Here is a 15,374-nt window from a genome sequence, read left to right as displayed (position 1 = left end):
TATGTAAACATTAGTATGTCTTTAAAGTTGTTAATACGTAAAATGATTGTATTTTAGATGCTGTCAATATGTAAATGTACGTACATACTGAATTCAGGGAATGCTTTTGTCAGTGAGGAAGTTAATGTGGATTGTCACACCAGCATCAGAAGTTCTCAAAGCTGCTATCAGTCCTTAGATATCATATAGCTTAAACCAGCTATGATAATATGTGGACACTCCAGAAGAACATGAGGCAAATCTTACCTCTGCAATTCAAAAATGAGATTAGCAGTTACTTTTGAAAGCGAGCAAAGCCATCTTCCAAAGTACATACCTCTCCATCCTAAAAATGAAAGGAATGGACATGTATATGAAGCAGCCATAGCAAAAATCATAATTTAGCTTAGAGTTGCAAGGCTCTACTGCAACATGACATGTGCAAAAAAAGAGGAAGACAAGGTAAAATAAAATGTTTGCTGAAAAGTCTATGAAGTGAGTCTGAAAGAGATGGGGAAACCAGATCATGCAAACAGGGTTAGAATTGTTAGAAAACAATTGCAAAACTGATTTTGCACAAAACTTTGGCTTTTCTATTAAACAGTTTTGAGCAAGTTTCATGGTCTTTGAATTTGATATGCTTTTATTTTGTAAGTGAAATGGAGGAGATTAGATGTTATTAGTACTCTAAACACATTACAGAACATGACTGTGGCCCCAAAAAGTACAGTATTTTTGTGAAAGTCTTTGCATTATACATAAAAAAAAATGAAACCATGTGTAATTTATTTATAAGAAAGATTGAACAAGCAGACTTATAAAGCAACACATTTTACAAAAGAAGTATTAGGAAACCTATTTGAACTTGAAGGGAACTGAATATATAATCCACTAAAAGTCATCTTGGAAATAGGTGGTTCAATTCTTTGCAAAATTGGCTCAGAAAAGTTAGTTCTGTGAAAAGCTTTAGCATCATTTGTTTGTAGATAACACTTGGTCTGAGATTTTGATGTCTAATACAATGGCATTCAATGACATTTTTAAATGTCACTTAAGTGTCCAAAGTGTCCAAATACTTTTAGGGGCCACTCTACATAAAGTTTAAAATATCAGATTTTTAGTTCAGGTATAAGACTGAATACCTCAAATATAAAGTCACTCTTGATGCAATATAGAATTAGTTGGTGGAACATATTTGAATTGGCCAAAACAGAAAAATCCAAGAATCTGGTACTCACAACTCCAGGTATTTCACAGGCTGTCTCCCTGCTATTCTGCTCAGGGTCACAGTAGATCCTGAGTTTTTGTATTTCAAACTGTTCAGGAAGAGAAGAAAATACAAATAGTTATAAAAAAGGGACAGGGTGTAGGAAAGGGCAAGGCATGGCTCTTTGCATGATGTCCAGTAGACAAACTTATTGGCTGAAAGGAATATGATTTTAAATGTGTTTTGCAACTGGCAAATAAACTAATCCTACTATTATGAGGGCATGAGCCATGAATATTTCTGTAAGTTACTTGATTGGATGCTACCGGGAAGTTGCTAATGTCTGGATGACCCATTGAATGTTTATGCACTAAACCTCAATTTCACAATGGGGTGTACATACAGGATGTGTTTTGGTGTTTGAAAAAAGACTAGAAACAGATTGTATACTGTATGAATATATATATATATATATATATATATATATATATATATATATATATATATATATATATATATATATTAGTATACAGTATAGAGAGAGAGAGAGAGAGAGAGAGAGAGAGAGAGAGAAGAGAGAAAATTGGCTCCAAAATGGCCAAGATATCAGTGTATGTGTACATTAACCAACAACTGAAAAGGTGCAGACTAGACAGAATGCAAGAATTGACAATGAACGTCCCCATAAAAGTCACTGATTGTGAAAATCTTGATTTTTAAGTATTCTTTGTTTTGAGGTGAATTGTGGGTCAGGTTTTTGAACAGAATCCAAACAGCAGAAAATCCCAATAGCATTTTTTATTAAAAGTAATATAGAAAATCAACACACTGGGCTCAGGAATATAAAACACAGGAAACAACAAACAGGGCTGGAAACAAAAAGACCCATGATAGCGCAATCTCAAACTAAGCAGACAAACAAAAGAACACTTCTAGGTTACTATGGTATCCCCAATTCCCTGAAAGAAGGGAACGAAACGTTGAAAAGAACATTTCTAAATAATACAATATTAACAATAGAATGCATTACAATGATAGTCTATAGAATGAAGTCCAAGAAGCCTTTGGGAGTACTTACAGGTACTGTTGTTTCTTTGCTGACATACTTCCCAACCTGTGTTTTCCCATTAATAAAAATACCATCAGGAGGCTCCAATGTCAAGGTTTCAATTTCTAGATCATCAACATACAGAGTGACATCTTCCTCTGTTACTAGAAGACGAAGCTGATGCCATTTCTCATCAAAAAGTTTCTGGAACATAAATAAAACAAAACAGAATGCTGAAGGTGTCTTTGGTATAATTCACTTGGCTAGTTTATACAGCTGAAATGTGACTATATCATGAAGATCTCTGTAAATTCTTTTTCAGTAGCATATACAGAGTACATTGTGAATTTAGGATTTATGTGGACCTTTCCTTTTTTCATTAAAAATGAAAGTCTTTCTTTGTCCAAATTCCAATTTTTATCAATAATGGGGACCAGTATGTCTGTTGTCTTTTATAAGGTTCTTGGCTACAGAAAGCCTGGAATCCACTATTAAGGGACATTCTGTCAATTATTTGAAATTTGTCTGATATTGTTGATGTTTCCCTGCTGACTAGACTAGCGAAGATGAACGTAATGCCACTGGTCAAACAAAATGTATGTTGATTGGCACAAAAACGTTTAACATCACAGTATTTCATTCTAAGTTATTGTACTTGCTTACTCTGTCTCTATTGACTGGTCAGAACAGACATATTGTAATAAGTTTTAGTTCATAGAATTTAGCAAACGAGCCACCTACACTCACCAAAGATTTGCACTCATTTGCTATTGCTGAAAAACTGAGATGTTGTGGAAATATTTGTGGAATTGTTTTGTGATTCCCTGAATCAAAAGTGAATCATGAGATGCCTAAAGATTCCCACCTAAAATGGTGACCGGCTATAGTGACCAGCTATGCTGATTTTTTTTTATTGATTTTATTTTTAGAGATTTTGTTCCTGTATTCTCATTTGCATATGGCTTGGAAACTGTATCATTGATGGAGATACTTGACTAGTGTTAACAAAAAATAAGTGCTGAATAAGTCATGGAGATCAGGATTTGTTTGGAGCATTCTTCCATTCTGCTGTGTATTTACCTTTGCTGGTAGCTTAGTAAAGATCACAGTTTGAATTCCACTTGGTGCACTGCTGGTGGTGGTGAATATTACTGTTCTGTCTAGTCCATTTAGAGTAACTGCCATTTGAGGCTTCTCATCCTTAGTCTGTATCCGCCACAGATCCCACTTTTCCATAACCACAGAGCCTTTGTACTTCAATGTGGCCACAAAAACATAGGATGGTGGAAGTCCGCCTGGAAATAACGTCCTATGGACATTAAGATGAAGACACTTTTTCAACTCAGAAACAGAGTATTTGCATTGTGCATACAAGAACAGCAAAGCTTCATCCCAAAAATACCTTTACCTAGTGTTCTCACTCAGGTCTACCCGGGATGTCACCTCGTAGGCTTTGCTGCCGTAAAATGATCCTTGTGTCTTTTTGGCTTTTTTGGCCAAGTTGAGATGAAGGAGAATGTCAAATCCCTTCTCATCTCGAGAATCAATTGGAATCTTTGATGGGCATACAGTCTCTAAGGTACATTAAAGAGAGAAAAAAAAGTAAATGGAGCTCATTTTATTAGTCTCCTGAGATATTCTGCAGTCTAGTGCAGGCAAGATGAAGAAGTTGAGCTTTTAAAAATAATTTGAACCAATTTCTTCTCAAATTAGGATAAAATCGTAGTTTTACTGGCAAAATGTCTCATTTGTGTTAGTCCACAAGCTAGTCTAGTCCACAAGTTGTGTAGTCCACCAATAATGTTAGAGCGACCAGCAGTAGGAGAGAATGTCCACTAATGATATACAGTACAGGGATAAGCGACAAAGACGCTAGCGGTGTGAATTGGGCTTTAGGGATAGTCCTTTTATGCACTACTGTTTTAGCCATTAAAGTGCCGCATGTGTACAAATTCACAGCATTCTACAATACATTTCAAGACAAATGCTATTAGGCTTCACATCCTCTACTGTGATTAAGGTTCACATTATTACCCAAAACATACTCCTGGACATAACACAGACTAATTATACATGGATAAATGGTACATTGACTAGTATAAATTTTGTCTGGGTATTCATGCAGATTTCCTGATTTGATTTGAATCCGATCCATATGAGTTTTACTGTCATATTACATATGAAACATACATTACATGTGAAAGAAATTCTCTGTCACCTAATGCTGTTAATTAAACAGGGGAACCTCTAACTTGGTAAATAACTAAATATTAATTTACAAATTGTATTTTATAATTTTTCATCATTCTAGACACATTGTAGCTTTTAATAATGAACAAGTTCCACATATTAAATCATAAATATGATGTCTTAAGCGTACTTATATGGCATATACACTGTACAGTTCAGAACATGTTTATTGTGTACATGCACAGTTTGTACTATTTACATTATTTAGTATTTACATTGATATACAGAACAAGTGCTTAAATGGTACTGTGTCTTTAAGAATAGTGGAAGTTCAGTGAGCATCTCAAAGTAATGTTTAGGTTGAGCTCATATTAACAAAAGTACAGTCGCATGGTTTCTTTATCGCATCCGTGATATATTTGATTAGAATTTAATGTTTATATTTTTGTTGTTTTTGATCAACAACTGACTGTAAAAAGCAGAAAGAGTTTTCAAAGAGACATTATTCCATGACAAATGGATCAATAACCTGGATCATAAAATGAATCTCATATTTGGGAACAAATGACACAATTCACAAAATCCACAAATTACACAAAGTCCAAACTTTTATTCTAAACATGCAGTGAAATGATCTTAGTACTAAACTTCTTTACCACTTGAGACGAGGAGGGGGCAGGGCTGGGCATCTCATGGCCCGGCACCCCCTTCCTCCTCGTCACACCACTATATTAATCAATCCCTGGTCAGTGAAATCTGAACATTTACCAGCCTGTGGCTAATCATAGACATTTTTAGCTGTGTAGTGCAAAGTTTTGTCACATATGGAGTGATTTTCTTGCAGTGTAAAGGGTCATGCATAGAATAAAATATAGATCTTGAGTCAATATAATGATCGTTCAAATGAAGATTGCGATTACTCACAGCTGACTGTGCAATACTCTAAATCAAACCATCTCAAATTTCAAGTCTTGAAGTAGCTACATATGTATTGAGTAAAAATGTCTGGAAAGGGTTAAACATTGATGGAATGTACTGGTGTATTTTATTTGGACTGGAGATCAATCTAAAAAAATCTGTCATGGAAGACCTTGGCGTGGAACACTGGACATTGTGCAAATATGCAGTCCAGCTAAAGAATGTCCCAGCTTTCACAAATACCAGACAAGAGATGACCATATCTATCATAAGGTACCTTAGTCATTAAAATTTCTAGTGTCTAGAAAGTCATTTCAGCATGAGTTTCAAGAGACTTAGCAAATGTAGGGCAGTTTTTTCAACCTAATGGCTAAATTTGACTTAAGATTTTAAGAACTGCTTCTTAACAAGTCCATATAGAGTTGTTAATGAGTAATCCATTGTTAGAATTGAAGAGTGCCTTGGGACATATGCTTTCCCCACATTTCAAGGCTTGCAAATGATCAACTTTGGCATTTGATCACTGCTATTCCACTATTGTTACATTAGCATTGTGCTACCTGTACTTTACAACAGACTTAAATGCAAACTGAAATGTAATTAGAATATTTTGGTTTGAGGGAACTATATTCAAACTTGACATTTGCCTGTGCCAAAAGTGAATTAGTGGTTTACAAACATATAAAAAAAATTACTGACACTTTTCAGAATTTTCAGACAGTCTGACTGGTAAATTTGCTAGTCATTTTGCTAATAATTGATGTCACAATCTTTGAACGAGCTAAGAAAAATGGGGCATAATCCTAATTTCACACTTTACAATTTACAGCCACCTTGGTGAACTCGGAACACCTGCATGTTATAGGACATAAATCAGACTGTGATATGTGCAGTGAGGTGAAAGGTACCAAATTATGCATTCAGCTCAAACTTGGAGATGCTGTAAAACTGTCTCCACTGGTACATGACGGTAAAGCAACAAACTTCCTCCCCTGTGGAAAGCTCAAACCCATAAAACTGAATCATTCCACTTTGACGTGTGTGAATAATAATGTGTAAATTAATTTTAAAATGTTGCCATTGAAAATGAAAGTGTCAGGACAGTGATTCAATCTTGAGGAACAATACACAGAGGCTTACCTTCACACAGCTTCTGCCTAATAACTTCACGGATCTTTGTGATAGCTTTATAGTCTTCAACAGAGAACACATAGGTCGAGGAGGGTTTGTTAGCAATGGCCCTGAGCTCTGCCTCCTCTGTCTCATACCCGACGCCAATTGCAAAGAGAATTATCCCCTTTTTCCTCGCAGCTTCGGCAGCTGCCAGCACTTCATCTTGTGACTTCCCGTCTGTCAGAACCACAGCAATTTTTGCGATGCCATTCGGACCTCGCTCAGACAGGGCAAACAGTTTGTCATTGGCAAACTTGATAGCCTTCCCTGTATTTGTATTCCCTCCCATGTAGTCTATGGACTCCATGGCCTTGATGAGGTCATTGCTTGAGAAATGTTTTCCCAGTGGTATATGTAAGAAGGGGTCATCGCTATATTGCACCACCCCAACCTGGGTGAATTTCTGACCAATATTGAAGCTCATTGTGATATTCATCAGCCATCGTTTGACAATCTCAAAGTTTATGTCATCCACACTCCATGATCCATCGAGTATAAATACTAAATCACTTGGCGCCGTTCTGCAACCTGAAATTGAACAGCGAAGATAAAATAACAATGTATTGTACAGTTTGAGTTGGTCATTTGGTCTTCCCACTCCAAAGTTCTACATTTTATACTTTTTTGTTCATAGAATCATTACAACAAACATGTTTTATTGATCCAAATAATTGACAATCTGGTCTGTGTTCCTTATTGAATTATCAGTAGCAGTAATTGTCCCATTTGTCTGTATTAAGACATTACATTGTGTAATTAGGTGATGTTATCATAGTCAAAAGCAGGGCTGGACTGTGAAGAGAAATCGGCCCTGGATTTTACATAGCAACTGGCCCAACTGGGGGGTGGGGGTGTTCGCTGTACTTTTCTGCATATCGCTGTGCTGTTTTGTGGTCAGTTCTGCATAACGTGGCTCATTTTAGCTTATTGTTTTGGACATTCGGACCGTTTTGAGAAAGACCCACTGGCCCGCTCGGTTCTCCCGATGGCCGGGAAAATGCCTGGTATGCCAGATTACCAGTCCAGCCCTTACACTAGTGGAGATAAAAGAAGCACACTTACTTAATCTCATGTCCTCGTCTTGTGCTGTGCAATACAAGTGAAGGAGCATGAAGTAAAGACATCGACAAACAAAATGCATGGATCTTGTTTTGCAACCCATGGTCTTGATGTACCAAGCTCCAGTTTAGCACCTGAAGAGAAATGAAGACAAATCATGCATTTTTTTAGATGTCTTCAAATAAATGCCATTGCATTTGGAGATGTTAAATAGGTTATAATATAGTTTAATAGGTTTGTTAAATGAATAGCATGCTCTTTGTGATCAAAGTAAATGCCCCAACCAATACAGTGGAGCTGCAGTTTTATTGGATTTGCTGTGCATGTGATACAATGCAGTTAATTCGGTTTAAGCCAGCAAAGATGCTTGTGCATTTTAAAGGTTGGATATGAAACACAGAGAATTCAAATTAAGGTTGTCTACATATTTCTATAACCAGATTGAGAAACAGGCATATTATGTAAAGCAGTGGCAATTGCTTCAACACTACACAGGAAGCGCAGCTTCCCCAAAAATTTAATATGGAATGCGGCAATGACGAGTTTAATACAGGTAATCTATATACATTTCATTTAACTGTTTGTCCATTTTTTTATATTGTAGTGAACAAAAAAGTAAAATATCACACATCCAGGGGCGTCGGACTGGGGGGGGTAAAGGGTACCGAGTACCCAGGGCCCAAGGCAGGGGGGGCCCCTTAGAAGTCAGTTTTCTATACATACATATTTGGTACGGGGGCCCAGCAAGATGGTTTGTACCCAGGGCCCAAAATTTGGTGCTACGCCCCTGCTCACATCACTATTGTGCTGTTTTTGACTTCTGAAGTTGTGCTTCAGTGAGCAGATACCTGTACCATTAAAATCAGGATGCCAAAGATCGATGTTCATTAGACAAGAGGCCCTGACACGCCATTTTGAGGGCCACCTGGACACCATGTTTCACTGGGAGTCTATGGGACCCTTGAGTGTGCTATTTGCATTGGATCTGCATCTCATTGCCTATTGTACATTGGGCTTTTAATCAGTGTATTTGTGTCTGCCCTGAATTTGTGTAAGCCCGCCATATCTATACTGTCAATGGTCGAGCTTAGAAATGGGCAGGACTTTGTGATAAATGGCCAATAATCAGTGGATAATTACAGCATATGAAATGTAGAAGTAACACTATCATGCTTCAAGTATTTGGTAGCTCGGAGATTCACACTCATGTATTTGCCTGATGTAACGCAATTAATCAAATATTTTGCCTGTTATGTTGCAAAAATCAGCTTTAAGCTTTGTTAATTATTTCCATTAGGAAATTTCACAGTTTTAGTTGTATTTTGAGCATATTTCGGAAGCATCATTCCAGATACCAAAAACTATATTCTGCTCCTCACCAATTTTGAAAAACACCAGCGAACACTGATGTAATGAATATGTAATTTCAGCATTTAAATTGACACTAATCATTTACCTAATTGTCCAATTGGTGCTTAATTTGACAAAGTAGAATCCTGTTGTATTTTGAAATAGTTCTTCATCTAACTCTGGCTTCTGTTGGAAACTGGGCTTTATAGCAGTTTCCAGCAAGAACAAGAACTGCAGACATTATAAAAAACACACACAGTAATAAATGAAAACCAGATATACTGCCATTGGAAGAGTTGGGGGGATTTCTCTAGGCCTGCTGGTGATTGCTACAGTCAACCAAAGATTCCCAATGAAGTTACCTTCCTCACCAGCTGAGAGATCATGAGCATGACTGGAACATGAGCTGAAACTATTGTACCGCCTTCAACCCTGCTGCACATCTGTCAACTGGCTAGATATATGACTGGGGTTTTTCCAGTCTTTGACCTAGAGGTGCATCATCAGACAGCCATGGTGGAACTGGCCCTTACTTCAGTGATTTCCAAAGCTCAGCACTGGGGGAGGTATGTGGAATGCTCCATTATTTTCATGAGCATGTCTTTATGCTAACCTTTTTCAGACCTACACCCCCACTTTTCCTCGGAACTGGATATTTCTGCGAAGCTGCCAGTGAAATTCCAGTTCTGGAGAGTGACAAAGCTGAGGCAACTTTAGACCATCTAAAGAAAGCGCATAACAAATTTGTATGTACTATTCGGTTATGCAGCATAACTTTTACAGCATTAGTGACTACTGATCTTTCACGAAACCTTTCGAGAAGAGTGTCTGGCAGTCTGTACCTTCTGCCATATGTCTTTTCTCTGTACCATGGCCTCATTGACCTTTAAAGTTATTGGGGACCTCCAGACAGTTTACTGTTCCATTCCCAGGTCAAGATGAAGGAGCCTTTGGGAAGGTAATGTAGCTGGAATGCAACATGTTTAAACATCCTCTGCTACACAAGGAATTACACCTTTAAATTCAGCCAAATGTATCCTCAACATGCCTCTTTCTAAAACATGACATTTAAATCTTTGTGGAATTCTGGGGTGAGTAATTCATTGTGTTTGTATTAATACTTGTTTAAGATTTATTTTACACTGATGGGTTTTGTCCAACTGAATGTGGGATGCAGAAAACCTTTGTTGAACAGCTGATTCCGCGCTGTCCTCCAGATGAGGCATTAACCTCTCCGTATCCTTATGGAAAACATGCCAAATATGTTATGCTTTATTTAGTCAGATTCCCAGGAAAGGCATTTCTCATGTAGCTCTAATTTCACTCCACATCTGTAGTTAGTCCTGATTTATTGTGTAAGGCTTGTCTTGGATCAGTTATCTTCATGTTTTCTAACTGGCAACCAGTGTCTTTGTAAAACCTTTCTGACTGTTTTCCATTGCAAAGCCATAAATGTGCCATTGTAACACAGTGGTTTTCATTACCAAAATCAACAACTGCTGCAAGGCATGTTCAATTAGTTTGCCAACATGAGGGGAAAATAAATGAGGGCCAAGTTCCTCAGGCTCCAGTGAGATAGCCAAAACATTATATCAGAGAGACCACTTAACTAATTTCACAGAATCAAGACTGTAAAGGCAGCAGTCTTCTGAGGACAGGGCTGTTACTTGGGGTTTCCACAATATTATGCAAGTTATCAACATGCATGATGTTGCAGAATCTCCCTTTGGATCATCATCCAGATTTTTTCTGTAGCCCTATTTTAATCCCTGATGTTACCCATACATGGTAAACAAGACTTGTATGAGTTAGGCTACACTTTCCCTTGTATAACAGTTTGAATGAATAACTTGCTTGAACATCTACCCGTGAACCACGGGTGCAGGACTAAGGCCAGTTAAATAATTCCATTCATTCTTGTCTTGTGACAGTGGCACACACATAATGAACTAATAACATTTCCTAATGGCTTCAGTATGCAGGATGTCAACCCTTGAAAATATGCATGATCAATGGTCTTCAAATGACGCCAATAGAAAAGAACAGCACCTTTTGACATTCTCAATAAGGAAAACATCACCTCAAGTCTCAATAGGTTGCAATGCATACCAACATCAAATGAAAATTGAATGCAGTTCTCAAGAAGCCCTGGATGAATTTCAAACAAGCAATTTTATTTGTATGCAAATGACCTCATCAGGTGGGGTAGCCAAGATATAATAAGATGTGAAACAGTATCTTATTCATGCTGGTTGCTGCCAAAGGAAAAATTGCAAGTACTACAACAGTAAAGTGACACACAATTAAATGAATCAAATCAACATGATAGTTAAAGAGAGAAAAGTTTTACCAGAGCTTCATGTGCGTGGAGCTGGACTCTTTTCGAATAATATCCCCCCTCACTCACGCTCTCTGGTATCCCATGGTCAGGGCTGTGCAAACGCAGATTTGGAGGAGGTGGGTTTGTGAAGGCTGCAAAGTTGCAGATGTAAGCCTGCCCTCTCCTTTCACCTTCCAACTCTCTCTCTCTCTTTCTCTCTCTCTCTCTCTCTTGGTAACGGAGGTTGAAATAAGGCACAGATAAGGAGAGCTTCACTAAATAAGAGAGTTGAAAGAGTCAGCCCCTTTTGTGGAAGCAAAAGGAAAATGATGGTAATTCCGATATGCTTCCAAAATTTGGATTATGTACGATGGCTGAGAGGATAAATGTTGTGAGGGGGGGTTTTGGAATGAGCCAGAAGATTAGATAAGAGAACATGCTTTCATATTCTCTGAAACTAATTTGCGAGGCCAAGACTGTTGCCTGTTAGTTGTTTTTAAGTAGAGTTCGTTTTTTTAATTTTCAAAATTTCTTTTTTAGGAATGTTTTTTAACATGTGTGGTATTCTGTGATTCATTAAGAATGGATGCATTTTCCCCTTCGCACATCTTGCAAAAATATGGTACAATAGTGGTAATTTAGGCCAAAATGCTTGGTGTCCCGGATAATACGGGACAGTTGTCAACCCTAAATCTAGGACTCACCAAAGCTAAGAACTAAAAGCCAAAGTTTTCTTGGCGTGATATTCCTAAATACTCTGTTAAATTGGATGATTTCAACCATGTTATTCATATTTGATGTGGAACGGTTCAGGATTGTAAATCACAGATAATCTCAATGTAAAACCAAAAGTAGTTAATCATTTGAGTACAAACGTAAGACATATCTGAAACCTCATCTACACACCAAAAAAAAAAAAAAACTTTAACAAGGTGAAAAGAAGAGAACATGAAGTTATTGATATTCAATTGTAATAAATAAATGGCATACACTGTCTGCATCCTTGTTGAATTAAATGGCTAGGAAACCATATCTATTCAATGCTATGCACACTTACCTTCTTTAATTCAGTAGATAGATCATTAAGCTCCTCTAACACCCTGTGGCAGCGGGGGCGTGGTCAAGCGCCCGTCCGGGAGAGAAAAGCGGTAAGGGCGCTCACACCTGAGCTAAATTATGTCTAACACCTGTCTCTAATTGCAGTAGCGAGGAGAGCGGATAAAAGCCAGCAGCCACAGAGCATCCGGAGGCTGACAACACGGCAGAGAATACACGTGTGTGTGTGTGTGTGTGTGTGTGTGTGTGTGTGTGTGTGTGTGTGTGTGTGTGTGTGTGTGTGTGTGTGTGTGTGTGTGTGTGTGTGTGTGAGCGTGTATTTATCACTTTGTGGGGACCAAATGTCCCCATAAGGATAGTAAAACCCGAAATTTTAGACCTTGTGGGGACATTTTGTCGGTCCCCATGAGGAAAACAGCTTATAAATCATACTAAATTATGTTTTCTGAAAATTTAAAAATGCAGAAAGTTTTCTTTGAGGTTTAGGTTTAGGGGTAGGGTTAGGTTTAGAGGATAGAATATAAAGTTTGTACAGTATAAAAACCATTATGTCTATGGAAAGTCCCCATAAAACATGGAAACACAACATGTGTGTGTGTGTGTGTGTGTGTGTGTGTGTGTGTGTGTGTGTGTGTGTGTGTGTGTGTGTGTGCGTGCGTTTTTGTGATTTTACGAGGACAATTTTGTAAGAGTGTGTGTGTGAAATTAAATAAGCTGAAAAATAAAGCTTACCCCTTAAGCTGACGTCTTTTCCCGTCCCTTCCTTGGTCCGCTTTACACACCCACAGAACTACAGTGCTTCAACAAAGGAATATACACCACATCCTCTTGGATTCTTTCTCGCCACCGTCAGCATGCTCTTCAAAACTCACCTGGGCTTTGCATGAAGCAAATTTAACACACCTCCTTAATCAGCATTCTCCTATCCTCTTGAAAACACCAGTATTGCCGGTGGGGCTGGGTATTAAGACAGATATCTCAATTCTATTCCAATTCACAAGTTCTCAATTCGATTTTGATTTTACTTGATTCAGTTCTGAATCATTTAGGTATTTTTCAGATAAAATGTCAATTTTGCTAATCCAATACCAATTTTGATACTACAAAAAAATACTGATAAATTTAAGTAAACATGGTTTAAATCTGGCCCTGCGATGGACTGGCGACCTGTCCAGGGTGTCCCCCGCCTTTCGCCCAATGTTAGCTGGGATAGGCTCCAGCCCCCCGCGACCCTGTACACAGGATAAGCGGTTGACGATGGATGGATGGATGGATGGTTTAAATCTCACTGAGTATAAAGTACAGCATTAAAAAAGGCAGCTTGACAATATTTTTCCTGGTTACACACGCATTTTCCCACAACGTAATCACCCGCGGAATTTCACCATGAGAAGATATGTGGCCGCGCCTTAGGCTACATTTACACTTTAAGTGCGATATTTTGATATTTTTGTCCCGCTGTTTGATTTCACTTTAGACATAAATGACTGTTTAAAGATAAACCTAATCAAGAAGGGCATATTTACCGTATTATACCATTAGTAATCTCCGCGGGTGCACACACGCCCATAAGCACACACACACGTCAGTCAGTCAGTAGGGTTGTCACAATACCAAACTTTCAGTAGTCTGTACCAATACCACATTAAAAACTAATATCAACGAATGTGTAAAGTAAACATTGTTTCACATTCTCAAGTAATTATTAAAGATAAGTAAACAACCACTAATAAAATAAGAACAAAGAGACAAATTATGAGCAATAGAACAAATACAAATAATAGAACAAAAGGTACAAATTAAGAAAACAGTCCTTTACATTCTGTAACCAATCAGAATTTTATATATAAAAAAAAGTAATGAATTGTAACATACATTTATTTAAGTCACTGGTATAGTCTTTACTGTACCACTAATAAAGTTATCCAATTAAAATATTTTGAAGTGCATGTAACGCACTGATTGGCAGTATCAAGAGTGCTCACAGAGCATTGATTGAAATAATGAGCACCCCTAGCACAGAGTAAAAGACCGTGATTCAACTCTTATTCTGCTTCACCAGAAAAACTATACTGGTCAACCAGCTTCATCAGCTAGATCAAACCAGCACTTACCAAGATAAACCGCCCTATACCAGCATGGGAATAGCACACTGTATTTGTTGTTGTTGTTGTTGTTTTTAGTAGGGTACTCAAGTGAACACTAAAGTGACGAAAATTGTATCTGGACTTGGTCTGGTCCCTAACTTCAGCCTTGGGAAGCTGTTGCATGCTCACAAGTGCAGACTAAGCCCACCTGCAGGTGATCACCTGCTAAAGCAGCTTCTAGCTTGACAAATTCTAAGTCTGAGAACTCCTTGAAAGACTGGAGAATTAACAATTGAAAGACTGGAGAATCCCACTGTAAGTAATGGGTATCATCCATAATCACAGGGCTTCTTGTAATTGAAAGGTACAGCTAGGCTCCTAAACTTCATATTCCATTGGGTTTGGAAAACAGCAACAAAGCACGACCATGAAGCGAGGGCCATGTTAGTTCCCAGAGTGGGAAAAAAACTGCTGTGAGGTGTCACTGTGAGAATGATGAATTACAGTGTGGTTAAGTAGTTTGGAAGGCTCAAGCCACTACTATCAAATAAGGAAATTGTGGAAAACACAGACAAGCACACTAAAAAACATGAAGTGTTTCAAAAGTGTACCACAAACTTCATAATAAAGATATGTTTTATGGAATAACAACCACCATGGTCTTGGATTAGTAAAATAGACCTTCATACTCTTCTGCATAAGTGTGTGTGGATAGCCTATATACAAGTAGCCTAGTTTCCAACTTTTATAAACAATGCGTGCACACATTAAGGTTTTATGGCCTTTTAATCTAAGGTAATTTTGCTTAATAGGATGAGAAATTGTGTATTACTAAAGCAAAAACATAACAGAACTTTTTTCTCTCTCTATTTCCTTGTTTTAGATGAACCGCTTTGAATTAATAAGCCCTCTTTTGTTTTGGCAGGCCATGTCAATAGCACTGAAATGGTTTTTAATTCCATGCAATAAACGGCAATTAACGTGATC

At 37.8% G+C, this 15,374-nt stretch overlaps 1 protein-coding gene across 1 annotated transcript in view; it reads right to left on the bottom strand.

The window, feature by feature from the left end:
• The window catches only part of LOC127617659 (collagen alpha-1(XXI) chain-like), a 102,969-nt gene extending 91,484 nt beyond the window's left edge, over positions 1 to 11,485 (bottom strand). The window contains exons 1-7 of the mRNA XM_052089681.1: positions 11,275 to 11,485; positions 7,578 to 7,708; positions 6,483 to 7,043; positions 3,643 to 3,808; positions 3,315 to 3,543; positions 2,265 to 2,438; positions 1,218 to 1,295 (exon numbers count right to left, since the gene is read on the bottom strand). Of these exons, the coding sequence (XP_051945641.1) occupies positions 1,218 to 1,295; positions 2,265 to 2,438; positions 3,315 to 3,543; positions 3,643 to 3,808; positions 6,483 to 7,043; positions 7,578 to 7,677 (1,308 nt within the window). The 5' untranslated portion in view covers positions 7,678 to 7,708; positions 11,275 to 11,485. The remainder of the gene's footprint in view (positions 1 to 1,217; positions 1,296 to 2,264; positions 2,439 to 3,314; positions 3,544 to 3,642; positions 3,809 to 6,482; positions 7,044 to 7,577; positions 7,709 to 11,274) is intronic.
• Positions 11,486 to 15,374: the final 3,889 nt, after the last annotated feature.

This window comes from Xyrauchen texanus, chromosome 24 (assembly GCF_025860055.1).
Source record: "Xyrauchen texanus isolate HMW12.3.18 chromosome 24, RBS_HiC_50CHRs, whole genome shotgun sequence".
NCBI lineage: Eukaryota > Metazoa > Chordata > Actinopteri > Cypriniformes > Catostomidae > Xyrauchen > Xyrauchen texanus.
Note: the sequence above shows the minus strand (reverse complement) of the source record. Positions and strands in the feature narration are given on the sequence as shown.